This window comes from Ambystoma mexicanum, chromosome 9, assembly GCF_040938575.1.
Source record: "Ambystoma mexicanum isolate Mex_15411 chromosome 9, UKY_AmexF1_1, whole genome shotgun sequence".
In the NCBI taxonomy this organism is placed as follows: domain Eukaryota; kingdom Metazoa; phylum Chordata; class Amphibia; order Caudata; family Ambystomatidae; genus Ambystoma; species Ambystoma mexicanum.
The window spans coordinates 1,522,199,035-1,522,217,978 of NC_090931.1; the positions used below are offsets into that span (position 1 = coordinate 1,522,199,035).

Here is an 18,944-nt window from a genome sequence, read left to right on the forward strand (position 1 = left end):
AGGAGGCAAGTGCGCGGAACGCCCACACGCTCGCATACAACACGTATTCATGGAATAGAATAGGGCAAAAAAGCGCACGCTCAAAGCAGCGCACAGGCACAAACAGGCACAAACACGACCGCCACAAGAAAGCAGGCGGTAGCGTCTCTGCGCCTGCAAGAAATGTGCGCTAAAAGGTGCGCCAACAAATAGCACCTATATACAGACATGATCAATGTCCAATACTGTTGCCCTCCAGGACAAAAGACGTACAAAGGGGTACCCACAAACACAGACACGCGCAGAGAGAAAAAATAAACGTGTGCGTGCATACCGGGGTGCGCGGGAAGTTGCACACGCGATATGGCCGGCTACGTGGATTCCAGGGGTGCGCGGGAAGTTCCACACGCGACATGGCCGGCTACGTGGATTCCAGGGGTGCGCGGGAAGTTCCACACGCGATATGGCCGGCTACGTGGATTCCAGGGGTGCGCGTGAAGTTCCACACGCGATATGGCCGGCTACGTGGATTGCAGGGGTGCGCGGGAAGTTCCACACGCGATATGGCCGGGTACGTGGATTGCAGGGGTGCGCGGGAAGTTCCACACGCGATATGGCCGGGTACGTGGATTCCAGGGGTGCGCGGGAAGTTCCACACGCGATATGGCCGGCTACGTGGATTCCAGGGGTGCGCGGGAAGTTCCACACGCGATATGGCCGGGTACGTGGATTGCAGGGGTGCGCGGGAAGTTCCACACGCGATATGGCCGGGTACGTGGATTCCAGGGGTGCGCGTGAAGTTCCACACGCGATATGGCCGGCTACGTGGATTGCAGGGGTGCGCGGGAAGTTCCACACGCGATATGGCCGGGTACGTGGATTGCAGGGGTGCGCGGGAAGTTCCACACGCGATATGGCCGGGTACGTGGATTCCAGGGGTGCGCGGGAAGTTCCACACGCGATATGGCAGGGTACGTGGATTCCAGGGGTGCGCGGGAAGTTCCACACGCGATATGGCCGGCTACGTGGATTGCAGGGGTGCGCGGGAAGTTCCACACGCGATATGGCCGGGTACGTGGATTGCAGGGGTGCGCGGGAAGTTCCACACGCGATATGGCCGTGTACGTGGATTCCAGGGGTGCGCGGGAAGTTCCACACGCGATATGGCCGGGTACGTGGATTCCAGGGGTGCGCGGGAAGTTCCACACGCGATATGGCCGGCTACGTGGATTCCAGGGGTGCGCGGGAAGTTCCACACGCGATATGGCCGGCTACGTGGATTGCAGGAGTGCGCGGGAAGTTCCACACGCGAATTGGCTGTGTGCTCCCAGGCATTACCTGTACACCCTCCACGGCCCCTGCAGGCAGCACACACCACAGGGAACTACCCTGCACACCTGCTCATGTCTCCCACCACCCCCACCCCCCATCCACCAGGGACACCCTCCACCAGGCCCCCACCCATGTCTCCCACCACCCCCACCCCCCATCCACCAGGGACACCCTCCACCAGGCCCCCACCCATGTCCCCCTGGCCCCTGGTCCTGACGATACACAATAATGGCAGTAATGGTCAGCATACCCAGCACAAACACCCAGGCAAGGATTGCATGCACCCACATAGTGAATGCAATCACATGACACAACCCCAAAGGCAAGTATGCAAAAGAACACATGTCCGCCACACACACATACACAATGGGTGCAAGTGAATGTCAAAACCCATATCATGACATGTAAGAAACCAAAGAAAAAATGACACAAGTGTAAGATAATATAAAAATCTATTTTAAAAAAAATCAAGTAAACTAATACAACTATCTGGCAAAGCAAATAAAAGGTCCATGTCCGGGAACAAAAATGAGAAACCAAAAAACAAAGGATAGAAAAATCAACAGATTTTGTCCAAAGTAAACACATGTAGTATGAAATGAAAGAAAAACCATTACGACATGGTGTAAACAATATGAAAGTAAAAAAATGTACCTCCCAAAAAATAACTATATATACAGGAATGTTCAAGGGTCCATGAGCCCAACACCACTAATGAAACCTAATACTAACTAATTAAAAAAATATGTACAAAGAAGTGGCCATTGTCCAAGCGGTCCAAAATAATGAAAAGAAATAAAGGAAACCTAGCACTAACTAACTAAAAAACTATATACAAAGGCAGCGGGCTAGTCCTGCGGCTCACTTGGTGATGCTGGCCAGGGCATCCTCGAACTCCATGTCAATGTCCTGGAGGCGGGACTCAGTCCTGGCCCCGAGGTCTCGCAGGGACAACCCCATGTGCTCACCAAATTCCCTGCGAGCCTCCTCGAGGCACTCAGCCCGCCTCAATGCCTGATGCATGGAGATCTCCGCCCTGGCCATGGCGAGCCGCTCCTCTTCCGCCCGCTGCCGCTCCGCACCTATCCGCTGGCCAAACTCCTCCCACACGGAACACACTGCCATGCCAGGGTTGCCCTGCCCTCCGGCCGATGCCTGCCCCTCCGATCTTGATGGCCCTGAGCCATGATGCCTCCCACGTCGAGCCCGCTGCTGCCTCCGACGCCACTGCCTCTGCCAGCACGACGGCATCCAGGCTGATGGTAACCACCGTCGTGCACGTGCCCTGCCCGATGATGCCGGCACATCTTCCATCTGCTGGGGTCCACTTGCTGTGTCGTCCACCCCTGCTGGACCTCCGACTCCCAACTGCGGCAGGGATGGGATCCCCACCGAGCTCGCTGCATTGGTCGGGGCAGGTCCACAGGGGGCCATGGTGGCATCTGGGCCGGAAGACGGCAAGGAGAACGACCGGTGGATAGCCTGCACAGAGGAGGAGAGGGCCGTCAGATTGGCCAACACATGCAGGAACCCCCCAAACATGGCCGATCCCAATTGGGCCACGTCGGCACGGTGCACTTCGTGATGACGTGCGTGCTCCTCCCGGGAAGCACGCACGGCATCACGAATCACAGCCGTGCGCATCGCGACCCCAATCAGGACCTGCTCCACGCGGCCAGGGGTTCCCACGGCCGCAGGTGGAGGGGAGTCAGTTGACATGGACATCCCCTCTACCTGCGGACGGGCCTGGGACGGGGCATCCCTGCTGGTGCATGGTGGTGCACTCACAGGGTCAGGGACAGCGACATGCACAGGCACCTCCACGGTGACCTGTGCTGCCTCCTGCCCCTGGCCCTGGACTGCACCACTTGCACCAGCAGGGATGCTCCCACCAGGCCCCATGTGTGCACCAGTGTCGGCCTCCTCCTCCTCTGTGCAAACCACCAACCTGGATGGCTCCTCACCGTCTCCCGCCGTAGCAGGCCCCTGTGGGGGCTCACCCACCCCTTCCGCTGCAGCCGTGGGGGCATCCCCGCCGCCTTGCTCCACAGCGCCGTCTCCGCCCTCTTCTTCACTAGCCGCTGCGTAGAGGGAGACAAAGGACACAAGCATCAGGCTACTGTACAATGGTCCCCTAGACAGGAAGCAATAGCAGATGAGCACCCCTGTCAAAGTACACTTCCATCATGTCCCTCCACAACACATGGGTCAGTCCAGGCAAAACACACACAGTAACAGGCATGGTGCATGCCATGCACATTTCCATGCATGTCCAATTGACTCTTGAAACATTCAATGATAAGTAACTCACATGCATCATGGCTCATGCATATCACATGCACACACTTCACCTCAGTCACATCCATCTGGCCACAATCACACCGAACACAGGCAAAACAAGGGTAAGTTGGGTGCGTCACTGAATCTGTGCATTGTCACACACATGAGTCATGCATCCATGGCATGCACAAGTCACAGACATGCAGGTCAGGCACACAGACATGGCTACCATATATGTACCTGGCATCAGCACCCATCCTTCACCCCCATCCATGTCCAGGTACAGAGACTGGCATGCTCTCATGTCCCAAATCTGCATAGTGCTCCCCATGCCGCATTTCAACAAATGCAACAACCATGTGGGTCACACATCACTGGTCGCACATGCATTACCATGATGTCCCAGCACACATACATGCATACATGGCCCATGGCACACATACAGGCAAGTATCATAGAACCAGCACACCGCAACATGCCCTGTCTCACACAGTGATGCTTGGACACTTACCGCTCAACTCCAGACGGGTCTCCCTCTCAAGGATCTGGGCGTGGAGCGCTGGGCGTACGCGTTCCAGGACCCTCTTCTGGATGGAACTCATGTGGCCCCGGCCCCCCTCCACGAGGCGCCGGGCCTTCACAAGGGTCCTGGACCTCAAGTCCTCCCAGCGCTTCTTGATCTTCAAGACGTTGCGGGTTGCCACCCCCTCCGCGTTGATGGCAACCACACAGTCGGCCCAGATCCTCTCCCGTCCTTCCTTGCTGGCGCGGGACGATCCAAAGAGGGCATCATACTGCCCCAGGACATGCTCCACCAGGACACCAACTTCGGTGGCAGTGAAGCTGGTGCCCCTCTGGCTCGGGGTTGCCACTGGTGCCAGATGTAGAAGTGCCCGACATGGCAACCCCAGAGGCAGGTGTGGGTGGGCAACTGGGTCCTGGGGCTGGGCTGTGGAGCGATGTAATCCCAGTTGGGAGTCTTCAGTTCCAGCAGGGGTGGACACAGCAAGTGGACCCCTGCAGATGGCTGATGTGCAGGCACCAAATGGCAGGGCACGGTGGCAGCAGGCAGGCAGGCAGGCAGGCAGCAGCAGATAGCACGTGGGAGGCTGCTCAGGGCACTGGGGGGGCAGTAACTCGGCCTTCGGGGCAGGAGCGTGGTGTTCCGTGTGTTTTCGGGTGGCCAGCTTGATACGGAGTGATTTGGCACGTGAAATTCCTGCACGTCAGCGTGAAATCCGAGGAAAGGCCCTTAGCGCGTAAGTGCGTCAGCACGCATACGCGATTCTATTGGACCAGAGTCCCTCATCGCGTAAGCGCGTCTGACGTGATCCGCACGGGCGTTCCCCACTCAGCACGTGAAGACGGAGCACACGTGGAAATACAGCACGTCAGAGTGTCATCGCGTGTAATTGGCCAAAAGTGCGCGTACACGCCATTGGCCTATGTACGTGTATTTCATCGCGTGTAATTGGCCAAAAGTGCGCGTACATGCCATTGGCCTATGTACGTGTATTTCATCGCGTGTAATTGGCCAAAAGTGTGCGTACACGCCATTGGCCTATGTACGTGTATTTCATCGCGTGTAATTGGCCAAAAGTGCGCGTACGCGCCATTGGCCTAAGTACGTGTATTTAAGGGGCGCGCGGCCACTTACACAAGCAAGTACGTCAGCGCACCTGTATGCCTGCTGCGTGGGAATTTCCACACGCGATTGGAGTGGGAACTCGATTCCAGGGGTGCGAGGCTCACACGCTCGCCTACAACACGCGCAAGGCATTAATTTGCGCACTTTTCAATAAACAAGCCAGATGCCAGGATGAACATACCGTTCCTAGCAGCAGTGGCAGTGGGCTACCAAAGGAGGAGGAGGAGGGGAGTCAGGGCCAGAATATTCACACCCAGAACCAGCCTATTCGGGATGCCTGATGACCAGGTGTATGGGAGGTACAGGTTTCCAGCACACATCATACTGGACCTGGTCAGTGAGTGGGAGGATGACCTCACATCACCCACCCTGTGCTCCCAAGCACTCAGCCCCCTGCAGAAGGTCCTGAATGTACTGCACTTCTTGGCCACTGGATCCTTTCAGCGGACAAGTGCCATAGTGGGTGGTGTGTCACAGGCCACGCAGTCACGCTGCCTACACCAGGTCTTGAACATCATCACTGCACGGCCATCAGTCCGCAGGCACATATATCTCCCCAGGACTCATGCAGAAAGGCGGACGTGCATCCAGGAATTCTATGGTGTGGCTCAATTCCCCAAAGTGCTTGGTGCAATTGACTGCACACATGTGGCTCTACGTCCACCCAGGGCAACAGAGCACATCTATAGAAACCGCAAGCACTGGCATTCCATCAACGTGCAAGTTGTATGCAATGCCAAGGGAATAATCACATCAGTATATGCCAACTATCCAGGGTCCACCCACGACAGCTTCATCTACAGAATGTCTACCCTATGCCGGGACCTAGAGGCTGGCCAGCATGGAGATACATGGCTGCTTGGTGAGCATGAATGCCACTGCACATGCATGCATGTCAGATACTGGGTCATGACACAACACCACTAATGATACCCATCACCACCTCCGCAGGGGACAGTGCCTACCCTATCAGCCCCCACATGATGACCCCAATCCGGAACCCCACCACGCCACCCCAGGTAAGGTACAACACAGCCCACATTGCAACACGGGGCATAGTGGAGCGCACATTCGGAGTGCTCAAGTCACGCTTTCGCTCCCTTGACCGTTCTGGCGGGCAGCTGTTATATGCTCCCCGAATAGTGTGCAGGATCATAGTGGCAGCATGTGTCCTGCACAACGTTGCAACACGCCGGGGCCTGCCCGTGGACATGGTGGTGCCCCCACATCCACAACCACATGCACGCCCGCTGCGCATGGGAGGGGAAAGGGCACGGGGGGAGGCAGCCCGTACGCAACTGGTGGCCAACTTCTTCACCTAGGAATCACAGTGCTGGCTAGTGCACACTGCTCTGGCACATACCATCTGACAATCAATGATGACACTACCTGACAATGTCTGAAAATTACTTGACAATAAACAGTCAGATACACATCAGCCTGAGATTGTTAACATGGAAGTGTCAATATGTGTGCACCCCTAGCTACACATACACCAGCAATGCATCACAACGCAAAGACACAACTCCATCAATCTAATATGCATTGCCACAGGCGATTCACTACATGACAACATTGCCATGTCACCCATTCCCTTCACAGTCCCGCCACTGAGGACACCATGTCATGGTATGTGACAGCAAACAAACTGGCCATCACAACATGACACCAGTGTCACAAATAGCAGTGCCCCAAATGGAACATAGCCGCACTTGAGCAGCTAACCGCCCTGGAGCCACTACTACACACCTGTGTAAGAGTATTTTCAATCAAATTACACACCAACCCACCCTGAAGCCCACCCAAACAAGACACATTGCATGTAATCAATGGTAGTGTCATTACCTGATTCTGCTGGTATGTCCTCACCGTCCAGATGTACAGTGATGGCGCCATGCAAAAGTGTCAGTGCACATCTACCGACATGTAGTCTGACTCCAGAGAGTATGCCCTTGTGAAGATCTGTGTGAAATACCTGCAAAACATGAGCAACATATGTAAGTAGAGGCACATATCAAACCATCATGCATAGTTAGGTGCAACAACAATGAACACTAGAATGTCTACACAGTATTGACTATGGACTGGCCAACAGCTCATGGGAGTCCAATGTCACCGTGTAATTTGCTGTCACTTGGGCACACCCTTTGCAAGCCCATGGAAACGGAAGCAGGAGGGGTGTGGATGTCTGCTACCCAAGCATCGAAACCAAACTCAGGACAAGCCTGCATGTGCCCAGCCACAATACAGTGTATGCCCAGGTACCCACACAAGGCAACACTCTTGCAAAATAAAAATAAAAATGAGAAAAAATGGCCATGAAAGGGCCGGCGGGGGGGGGGGGGGCCACCTATGAGGTCCGAGGACAGGATGCACGCCACAATCCAACTGTGTGGATCATGGGAAAGGAAAACACCCCATAGGCTCGTGGCCCACACGGCTACTCTGTTGTGGGAGATGAGTCGCTATGGCTCTGGCCAGACCCTGCAGCTGACTCTGGAGGTGGGGGAGCTGCCTCAGAAGATGGTGTGACAATGGGAGGCAGCCCACGCAAAGCACGAGTTTGCTCCTCCATGGCTGCAAGCAGGCGGGTCTGGTAGTTCTGGTTCTGGGTTATAATCATGCGGAGGTCCCCATGCAGTAACTCCCGGGATGACCTGACCTCCGCACGAGTTGCCTGCATCTCGGCCGAGAGCGTCCGTGTCAGACGCTCCAGCTGCTCCTCTGTCCTTCTATGGGATGAAGCCTCAAGCTCTAACAGGGTCGACCTGAGGTGACGGAGTTCTTCCCTCAGGCCTTCCCTGTGGCGCTGGGACTCCATGGAAAGTGATTCCCGCAGAGTCGCCAGTGCCGCCCGCCTGTCCATGTTGGACGCCAACATATCCTCCCTGTGTGCCTGGCAGATGGACTCTGTAGCCTGCTCCAGTCGCTCCATCAGCCTTTCTGGGGGGACAATGGAAGTGGCCACCCTATCCATGGCCTGTGCAATCATCTCGGATGATGCTGCCTGTTGGGTGGCCATACCGTAGATGGATTGCTCCCAAACGGTATTGCCAGGTGGCATACGGCCACCACGTTGACGGGCACCACACCTGCCTGGGGCAAGGCGGACTGCGCCTTGCTGTGCCGGCAAGGCCTCAGGCTGCAGGACTGCATTCCCTCTCTGATCTGCAGCCCCAGGAACAGGAACAGAGATTGGGTGGTGTGGCCCTGCATCCGTAACCACCGGAGGCTGATCTGCCGACACTGACATCCCCATTGAGGGCAATGGCCCGGCTGCAGGTGGGTCGGACAGAGGAGATTCTCTCCCAAGAACACTCACCTGCGACTGCACATAGGTGTCATCCTCCGAGTCTACACCTGAATACTGCTCGGGGGAGGAACCCCCAGAGACACCCCTCGACAGCACGGCCTGCAGCACTTGTGGGTTTTCACCCACAAACACACCACGTCCCTCACTTGTGGTAGGTCGGCCCGGGTTGCCCTCCTGGGACGGCTCCACCACCACATCCCCAGCATCAACAAGTGCTTCGTCCCCTGCAAAGACATGAAAGAGAAAAATGGAAACAGGCATTAGCACCATGGCATGCAACAAGGGCTGATGAACAACAGAGGCAGTAGTTCTACGACACATGTCCAACATGACTGGGAGACCTCCTATGCATTCACCATCACTGGGTCTGTAGGGGAGGCTCAGGGCATACAATGTACAGATTGGAGAGCAACGCCTGCTCACCTTGCTGCCTAGCACTGCCATCACACATTGGCCGTTGATTGCCATGTCAAAGGCACATGCCATCACACACATGGCATGTGACATAGCCACCAAGTGAAGAGGGAGAGGAGGGCTACTTTTTTGGATTTCAACCACTCTGGTCCTGACATTGCATCGTCACATCAATAAGTAAACATGTTGTACATGGATCTGCTAGTCCAAATTGGCAACGATGCACAGTGCCTTGTCTACATCAACAAAATGCAGTAAACAATGTGATTCCACCTCCCCATCACCTGTAAAGGATTCATATTGCATTCGTGAAGCACCGGTCAAGTAATGTATGAAGGTACAGCGGAGCACTGAGGGGTGGTGGGGCAGAAGGGGATGCCAGTCAACAATCCTACTGGTGCTGGTGTCATTCATGTCACGCAAGTGCAGGGGTGGGTGGCACGATGAAGTGCAAGGGGAAGTGGCGGCTGGAAGTGCTGTACAAGGTAAGTAGGACTTGACGTCAAGGGCAGATGGTGTTAGGCGCAGACAAGTGCTGGGGGGGTGGCCTATAGGGGTACAGAGACATTCATGCAGTGCTGTGGGCTCGGAGGGGACAGGGGAGGTACACACTGCTTCTGGCTCGGCAAGGTCCTTTCAGATTTCTATGTGTCCTGCAGAGTTGTCACATGCCGCAGATATGTGCCCTTGGATTGGGGATCTCATCTTGGTGAAAAGGGTGAGGCGCTATTGCCTTTGGAGCATGTGGCAGGCCAGTTTGCCAGAGGATGGCCATGATGCAGGACATTCCCTCTCTGCCACCCGGCACCTGTGGTTTGGGTTCACAAGATCCGAGTCATGCCAGGACTCTGCATTGGCATGGGGCTTCAGACAGGTGGTCATGACCGTGGCAAAGACATCCAGTGTACCTGACATGGAGTGGAGCATGGAGTGGGCCCTGTCAGGATGGGAGTGAGCCTAAGGGGGAGCTGGATGGGGGGGAGATTTTGGCAGCATGAGCCTCGACTGACACACACTTCATGGGTCGGAATACCAAGAAGGTGTGTGACAGTGATGAGGGTGGCTTTGCCTGTGGGGTGGTGAGGGTGAGCTGGGAGGAGAGGAGAATGTGATCACTCCAGGAGAGAGGAGTGCAGAGATGGACGGAGAGGGGAAAGTCAGATGAGATCAGAGCATCAAGAGTGTGCCCTGCAGAATGAGTAGGGACAGACGGGAGTCTAGAGGGTGAGAGGGAGTTGCTGAGGTCACAGAAAGGTCACGTGGGGGCGTCAACAAGCATGCAGGTGGATGCGTACAGCACCAAGGATGAGGATTTCTGTGTCTGGGGACATGAGTGAGGAGGAGAGGTGAGGACACTCAGAAAGGAAGTAGTACATTTGACCAGTTTTCCCAGACACAGTACGCACTGTTTGAGAATGTCAAGGTGTGGTGGAGAGAGACCTCACACAAGCCATTCCAGAGTGGAGTAGGTCTAAGTAGGAGTGACAGTGGCAGGAATACCCTCAGGGAAGCCAAGGGCACACCCCCCCTGCACAGTAGTGGCGGGCCAAGGAGAGGGTCAAGGATGCAGACAGAGCTGGCCGTCAGACATGTTTCCATGAGACCAAGGATGTCAAGGTGCATAACCTCATGTAAGTGACAGATATCGGAGGAATGCCTGATGCAGCCGCAGTGAAAGGAGTGTAATTGTGGAGGAGGTTGACAGCCTTGTAGGACATACGGGGAGTGCTAGAGATCAGAGGTGCAGCATGTGTAGGAGTTGGAGTGGGAGGCGGAGAAGGTTCATGGGAGGGTGCAGGGAGGCAGTGCAGGATTGATGAGGAGAGAGGAGGGGGGACAGCAGGAGAGGTAAGGAAGTTGATGAGATGTGGGTAGCATTTCTCAAGGAGATTGAGGTTGGCCTAAGGGCCTTGGACTGAGACGCTCCCATTACCATGCACATCAATAGTGGCCTCTGAGGATTGGAAGGAGGCCAGGAGTACACCCCAACGGGTCCCACCAATGATGGTGGAAGAGGAGCAAGGAGAGAGGACAGGGACCATGTGAAGGGTCTATGGGACAGGCAAAGGCATGTATGAGCAGATGTCAGTGAGAGTTAGCTTAGAGTAGGCTCAGATGCACTGGTCAGCAATAGGGTGGGTCGCATTGGAGGGCAGGGTGCCCTCATTTGACTTTTGGCAAGCAGGTGTCGTGAGTAGGGCACGATGGTCTGAACTGTAGAAGTCATGGAAGATAGACCATGAAGAGCAGCATGGAGTGTGAGGGAATGGGGCTCGAAACCAGACGGTACCAAAGCCCACAGGTAGGAGGTGGATGTCAAGGCAACATCCACAGTATGACAGCATGTTGGTTGGCATTTATATACAGAGGACGCATTAGCATGTGGTATCATTGCATGTCAGGCATGTGAAGATGAAACTTGAATGGCTGGGGGAAAGGATAGGAATGGTATGTAAGACATCAGATGAATAGACAGGGGAGTATGAGCAACAATGTAGTGACAAAATGACAATTCAAGGGCAACTTCCATGGTGTCGGCCCATATGTGCACTGTTGCCAGTAGGGATAGTGCTGTGGCCAGATGGTGTTGCACTGAACATACTGGATGAGGCACATGGGTGCCACTATCAACTCTGCCACACACCCCCTTGACAGGCACCCAACATGAATGCTTCACACACACACCATGCACATGGATAATACACACATGCATGTGCACTCACCGGATGATGCCTCGTAATCAGGGAGGTCTCCCACACCTTGGAGTTGTCCCTCGGTGACGTAGGATCCAGCTACGGACTCGTGTGGTGTGAGTTCTATTTCCTGTGCTGGGGACCCACCTCCAGTCACCAAGGTTGCGGCATGACTTGAGGCCAGCTTATCCTTTGCCCTGCGCTTAAGGTCATTCCAGCGCTTCTGGCAATCACTAGCTGTGCGCCTCACTACTCCAAGGGCACTTATTCTGTCAGCAATGGTCTGCCAGTGTGCCTGGCGTCTGGCATGTGTGGTCTTGGACCCTGCAACGATGACCATTTCCCTATCATGATCTGACACATACTGAACAAGTGCATTCAGTTCGGCGTCTGTGAAGCTTGGCTTCCTTGATGGGCCGGACTGTGCAGCCGTGCCTGGGGCATCAGCCTGTGCCGGACGTGCACTCTTCCTCTTGCGCTTGGAAGGGGGTGGGGATCCAGAGTGTCCTACGCCGCTGTGGACACTAGGGGCAGGAGTCGTGGTGGACTCAGTACTGGGTGTGTGGGATTGCCCACTCAGCATGGGAGTAGGTGCAGGCATTGGGGGTAGTGGGATGGGGTCAGGCCTGATCTGAGGTGCATGAACTAGGACCGACACAGTCTTGGCAGGGTGTATGAGAGGTGGGGTGGATGGAGCCACACCCTGGCTACGGGGGCCAGCAGATGACCTATCTGGCATAGATGCGCGTGCCCTGATGACACCAATGTGCACCGGTGCACGTGCAGTGGACCTGCTGACCTGGATGTCAGCGATGGGATCACCCTCAGACAGGTCTGGTGCCACAATGGCCTGGTCCAACAAGGGCTGATCAGGGTTGGTATCAGCCACATGACTCTCAACTGGGGGGGGGGGGCATGGGTGTTCCTGACTGTTCCTCCAGACTGGGGGGGACAGGGGCACCCTGCAAGTCACAACCACGTCCCCTAGTGGATCCTCCACGGCCACCACGTGTGGCTCGGCCACCTTTGCCACCCTTAAGGCTTGCACGCCTCCCAACCATGGCACTGATGGTATTGTGCGTATGGGAGTCGGTGTGCACAATTGTCCTGGGCAATTGGGTGTCAAAGGGGTTGGGTACCAGATGGTATTCGTACCCTAGTGCAGTGGCAAGGCTATATGACACCCCTGGGGAAAGATGACGGGTCACGCAACGCACAGGCACCCCAAAAAAGTTAAGGAACGTGCACAATACCCCTCCTAGACCACGTGTGCTGATGGAAAACCCTGCACTACGCTGTGGCATCCAGTAACACAATGAACGTATGCGTGTCACACGCAGCCTAGATTGACCTCTGAAGGGGTAGGCTACACACGGGGCAAGCACAGATGTTAGATACGTGCGTGACTCACCGTCTGCCAGATAAAAGAGCGTGAAAAATGTGCGCTTTTGGTTGGCAACACCCCCGCCAAAAGAAGATGTGTACGCTGTCTGAGGAGACAGGACAACAGTAGAAGGGGACACTGTTTGAGGGAACAGGCCCAGGTAAACCAGTACAAGAGGAAAAAGAGAAAAAGCTGTCAGAGGTAACAGGGAGTACGAACTGGAAACGCCGTGAAGTAAATCGCGTGTGAAACGACAAGAAGTACAGAATTCACCCACTCGCTCTCCACGAAAAGCACGTACAAGGAAATGGTGTTCAACACTACCTTTTATACAGGCCCACACGTACAGCGTCACTTACGGCGTGTACGTGCTTGGCCCATGTTCACCAATCACACGCTTTGACACTCCTGCGTGTAGCTCACTTTTCACCAATCACACGCTTTGTCACTCCTGCGTGTGGATCCTTTTTCACCAATCACACGCTTTGACACTCCTGCGTGTAGCTCACTTTTCACCAATCACACGCTTTGTCACTCCTGCGTGTAGATCCATGTTCACCAATCACACGCTTTGACACTGCACGTGCAGGTAACTATTGACGCACATATGCTGGTGACGGGTTTTCGCGCGATTCGCTGAGTGTGGGGTTTTCACGTGCAAAATCACTCCCTATCAGGCTGTCCACGCGTTCAAACACGAAAGACCACGCTCCTGGCCAGGAGGCCAAATTTAAGTCCCCCAGAGCCCTGAGCACGCTCCCACCTGCCATCGGCTGATGCCTGACTGCCTGCTGGCCACGTGCCCCACAGTGCTGGTGGGTGGGGGTGGTGGGAGACATGGGTGGGGGCCTGGTGGAGGGTGCCCCTGGTGGATGGGGGGTGGGGGTGGTGGGAGACATGGATGGGGGCCTGATGGCAGGTGCCCCTGCACTGCTGGGGGGTGGGGGTGGTGGGAGACATGGGTGGGGGCCTGGTGGAGGGTGCCCCTGGTGGATGGGGGTGCAGGGGGACATGATCAGGTGTGCAGGGTAGTCCACTGTTTTGTGGGCTGCCTGCAGGGGCCGTGGAGGGTGTACAGGGTACACCTGTGAGGGCCCACCCAGCCTATTCGCATGTGATAATTCCCACGCACCCCTGTGATACACGTACCCTGGCCAATCGCGTGTTGAACTTCCCGCTACCCCTGTAATACACGCACCCTGGCTGTTCGCGTGTGATAATTGCCGCGTACCCCTGTGATACACGTTCCCTGGCCTATCGCGTGTTCTACTTCACGCGTCCCCCTGTAATACACGTTCCCTGGCCAATCGCGTGTTGAACTTCCCGCTACCCCTGTAATACACGCACCCTGGCTGTTCGCGTGTGATAATTCCTGCGTACCCCTGTAATACACGTTCCCTGGCCTATCGCGTGTTCTACTTCACGCGTCCCCCTGTAATACACGTTCCCTGGCCAATCGCGTGTTGAACTTCCCGCTACCCCTGTAATACACGCACCCTGGCTGTTCGCGTGTGATAATTCCCGCGTACCCCTGTAATACACGTTCCCTGGCCTATCGCGTGTTCTACTTCACGCGTACCCCTGTAATACACGTACCCTGGCCAATCGCGTGTTGAACTTCCCGCTACCCCTGTAATTCACGTTCCCTGCCTAGTCGCGTGTAGTACTTCCCGCGTACTCCTGATTTGATGATTGCCCGCTTTTCTTTCCTTGTTTGCCTGCCCTGTGAAGTGGTCCAGGGTTAGCGCAGCCCTTAGCGATGATTTAGCGATTTTGATGGCTTTTCCTTGCGCAAGGGCGTTCTTGGGGGCGTTACTGGCGCTGCTGCAGGCTCGCTGCGATTCTCTGCGCAACGGCTGGTTTGGGAGCTTGAAATCCATGAATACGCTGTGCGCGGAAATCTGTTTTAGCGCACGTGCCTGGCGCAGACTATCGCAGGCGCACGCTGTGCGCCAGCCGCGTGCGCTACTTGTGCGCTGGATTCTATGAATTAGCCTGTCAGTGTTTCCATGTTTTAGTATTTTAGATTATATGCTTGTAAACTCAGTTTAGGTTTCAAAATTCTATTTGTTATGCTAACTTTAATCAAGTTGAGGGAGCGACACGGATATCACCCACTGAGTGTTAGTAGTGAATGGAAACAAAAACTTGCAGCTCTACATTGGCACTATTGAATTGTAGCCTAAATGATGATGCAAGAATAACTAGAACATTTGCTTCTTTTCATAGGAAATGGAGCCTTTACCAAAAGCAACAGTCGGCAAATGCACCCTGGAAGATGCACATACTGTGAGGAGACCTTTATCACGTCCTCGCAGCTCAAGATCCATATGAGAATGCACTCACAGGAAAGAGCATTTACTTGCAGCATCTGTGGCAAGAGCTTCATTAACAGCAGCCGTCTGGACATACACATGAGGTCCCACACAGGTGAGAGGCCCTATAAGTGTACAGAGTGTGAAAAATGTTTTACAGTGAAGTCACATCTGACCCGGCATCATGTGATCCATACTGTGGAAAATGACCTAAAATGTCACACTGAAGAGAGATTGTACCAGTGTACGGATTGTGAAAAGAAATTTGCTCAGAGTTCAAATCTGTACCAGCATCAGAAGATCCATACTGGGGAGCGACAATACCAATGTGCAGATTGTGGGAAACGATTCACTCAGAGCTCAACACTGTGCGAGCATCGAAAGATCCATGCTAAGGAGAGACCCTACAAGTGCAAGGAGTGTGACAAAAGCTTCACCATGAAGTCCTACCTACATGGCCATCAAAAGGTCCATACTGGTGGGCTACCACACCAGTGTACCGAGTGCGAGAAAACCTTTGCTTTGAAGTCTCATCTCATTAGCCATCAGAGAAGCCATACACATGAGAAGCCCTTTGAATGCGCAGAGTGCAAGAGAAGCTTCAATCACTCCTCAACTCTGAAAAAACATCGCATGACCCATTCTGGGGAAAAACCCTACGAATGTTCTGAGTGCAAGAAGAGCTTCAGTCACTCCACCTACCTGAAGAATCATCAAATGACCCACACGGGGGAGAAGCCGTATGGCTGCAGCGTGTGCGGGAAACACTTTAATTGAACTTCAGCGCTGACAGAACATCTGCTATCTCACACAGGAGAAAAACCATACCAGTGTACAGAGTGTGGGAAACGCTTCAATCAACGGGTATATCTGTACAGCCATCAGAGAATCGATACTGAGGAGAAGCCCTATGAGTGTGCAGAATGCAAGAAAAGATTCAGGCATGCCTCATCTCTGAGCAGCCACATCAGGAGTCATACTGGGGAGAAACCTTATGAGTGCACCGTGTGCAATAGGCGATTCAGTAACTACTCCTCGCTGCTCACCCATGGCAGGATCCATACTGGGGGGAAGCCCTATACATGTAGAGAGTGCAAGAAAAGCTTCAGACACAACTCTGCTCTGAAAAACCATATGAGGCTCCATACTGGAGAGAAGCCGTATGAATGCACGGAATGTGGACAGCACTTTAACGAGAAACCTTAGGGTACATCAGAAGTTGCACACGTAGAACAGACTGTACCAGCGAATAGGGTCTGGGAAAAGCCATGCTTCAAGGTCTCATATGTACAGCCATCCATTCTGCATGGTGCATGGGGGCGCGCTATCTCTTTAGCTCTGCACGCCCGTGACACCCGAAAGGCTTCCTAAAGAAAAGCTACTGCCACTTGGAAGGGTGAGGGAGGGGGGGGGGTTTATCTAAACCTGTGTCTGTCTTTTAGGGTATCATTATGCGCAAAGAGTTAATCTGGTATTAAACCTGAGATGATACGAGTGATTTCCCCTCCCCCCACCCCAATCCTCATCTAATATGTATGGTTTGAGTTTTTTGCAACAGTGCTGCATGTTCATGCCTGCTGAAGTGTTCTTCCTCTGTGTACCTGCCTTATTGTCCTTAAACCGTAGATTCCTGTGCATCAAAAGGGGAGTTAACTTTATGAGCTGCACAGAACATTATCCTCTGTTTCTTTCAATTAATGTTTGTAAACCAGGACCCAATGAGGAGGGAAGTAAAGCATGCAACATGAACAGTACAAAGAGTCAATTCAGGGGCGTGGACATACAGAGAAGGACTAGTGCAGAAACGACAGCTGATCAGCAATTAAAACACTAATGGCAAAGTAAAGTGATGCATACAAGCCTAATCATGGCTGCACAGGTTGCCAGTCTGAGGACAGGGTTGCTAAAGCACAGAAAGAAAATAGGAAATTGGGCCATTCTTATTTTTCACATACAGCTCTTGTGATCACCTCGCACCTGAAGTCTATCATAGAAGGCGCGGTGTCCCGCTGGAGGCTGTGCGAGTGGCGTCATCATCCAATAGCCGGGGTTCACCGGGGCCAGGAGCTAAAGAAACCTGCAGAAAGGTGCCATTAACAATCGTTTCTAGGCAGACACACAGTTCCTGGTGAAACGTCAGTCCTGTACATGGAGAGAGAAGAATTATGAAATATGCTGCGAGAAAAGCAAACACTTCAAGAATGTGAGATGCAAAGGAAAGTAGCAGAAAGAAAACATGTTTATCTGAGTTACAAACGGTGGCTTGACAGATTTCTTTTTTTCATTTGACTCCATGATTCCCTCACCATTGGCTAGAGTTGAAAACATCTGGTGAGCCAAAGGTTGCAGGCCTATGTTTTAGAATGATCTTACTATTCCATTAAAGTAGAACTGCTAATTTCATGTGTTGAGGCCAAGTATTCTGCAGAATGTTACCAAGCCCTTGGTGGGGGTAAAGGAAGAGTGGCCCACACCTGGATTGCAGGGCTGCTCCCTTGATGCCAGACGCTCCCAGGGGGAATCCGGTACAGGGCTGCTCCCTTGATGCCGGATGCTCCCAGGAGTTAATCTGGTGCAGGGCTGCCCTCTGAATGCCTGACGCTCCCAGGGGGGAATCCGGTTCAGAGCAGCTCCCTCGATGCCTGATACTCGTGGGGGGAATCTGGTGCAGGGCTGCTCCCTCGATGCCTAATGCTTCCAGGGGGGAATCGGGTCTAGGGCTGCTCCCTCGATGCTGACACTCCCAGAGGGGACTCTGGTGCAGGGCCTGCTCCCTTGATGCTGACGCTCCCAGAGGGGAATCTGGTGCAGGGCTGCTCCCTCGATGCCTGATACTCGTGGGGGGGAATCTGGTGCAGGGCTGCTCCCTCGATGCCTGATACTCGTGGGGGGAATCTGGTGCAGGGCTGCTCCCTCGATGCCTGAAGCTCCCAGGGGGGAATCTGGTGCAGGGCTGCTCCCTCAAGGCCTGACGCTCCCAGAGGGGAATCTGGTGCAGGGCTGCTCCCTTGATGCTGATGCTCCAAGAGGGGAATCCGGTGCAGGGCTGCTCCCTCGATGCCTGGTGCTCCCAGGGGGTGCAGGGAATCTGGTGCAGGGCTGCTCCCTCGATGCCTAATGCTTCCAGGGGGGAATCGGGTCTAGGGCTGCTCCCTCGATGCTGACACTCCCAGAGGGGACTCTGGTGCAGGGCCTGCTCCCTTGATGCTGACGCTCCCAGAGGGGAATCTGGTGCAGGGCTGCTCCCTCGATGCCTGATACTCGTGGGGGGGAATCTGGTGCAGGGCTGCTCCCTCGATGCCTGATACTCGTGGGGGGAATCTGGTGCAGGGCTGCTCCCTCGATGCCTGAAGCTCCCAGGGGGGAATCTGGTGCAGGGCTGCTCCCTCAAGGCCTGACGCTCCCAGAGGGGAATCTGGTGCAGGGCTGCTCCCTTGATGCTGATGCTCCAAGAGGGGAATCCGGTGCAGGGCTGCTCCCTCGATGCCTGGTGCTCCCAGGGGGTGCAGGGAATCTGGTGCAGGGCTGCTCCCTCGATGCCCGATGCTCCCTGGGGAGAATCTGGTGCAGGGCTGCTCCCTCGATG

The 18,944-nt window shown here is 54.5% G+C and overlaps 1 protein-coding gene across 1 annotated transcript in view; it reads left to right on the top strand.

Moving 5' to 3' along the window:
- The window catches only part of LOC138489410 (zinc finger protein 34-like), a 109,215-nt gene extending 91,459 nt beyond the window's left edge, over positions 1 to 17,756 (top strand). The window contains exon 4 of the mRNA XM_069617132.1: positions 15,273 to 17,756. Coding sequence (XP_069473233.1) covers positions 15,308 to 16,135 — 828 coding nt within the window. The 5' untranslated portion in view covers positions 15,273 to 15,307 and the 3' untranslated portion in view covers positions 16,136 to 17,756. The remainder of the gene's footprint in view (positions 1 to 15,272) is intronic.
- The last annotated feature ends 1,188 nt before the right edge of the window (positions 17,757 to 18,944 follow it).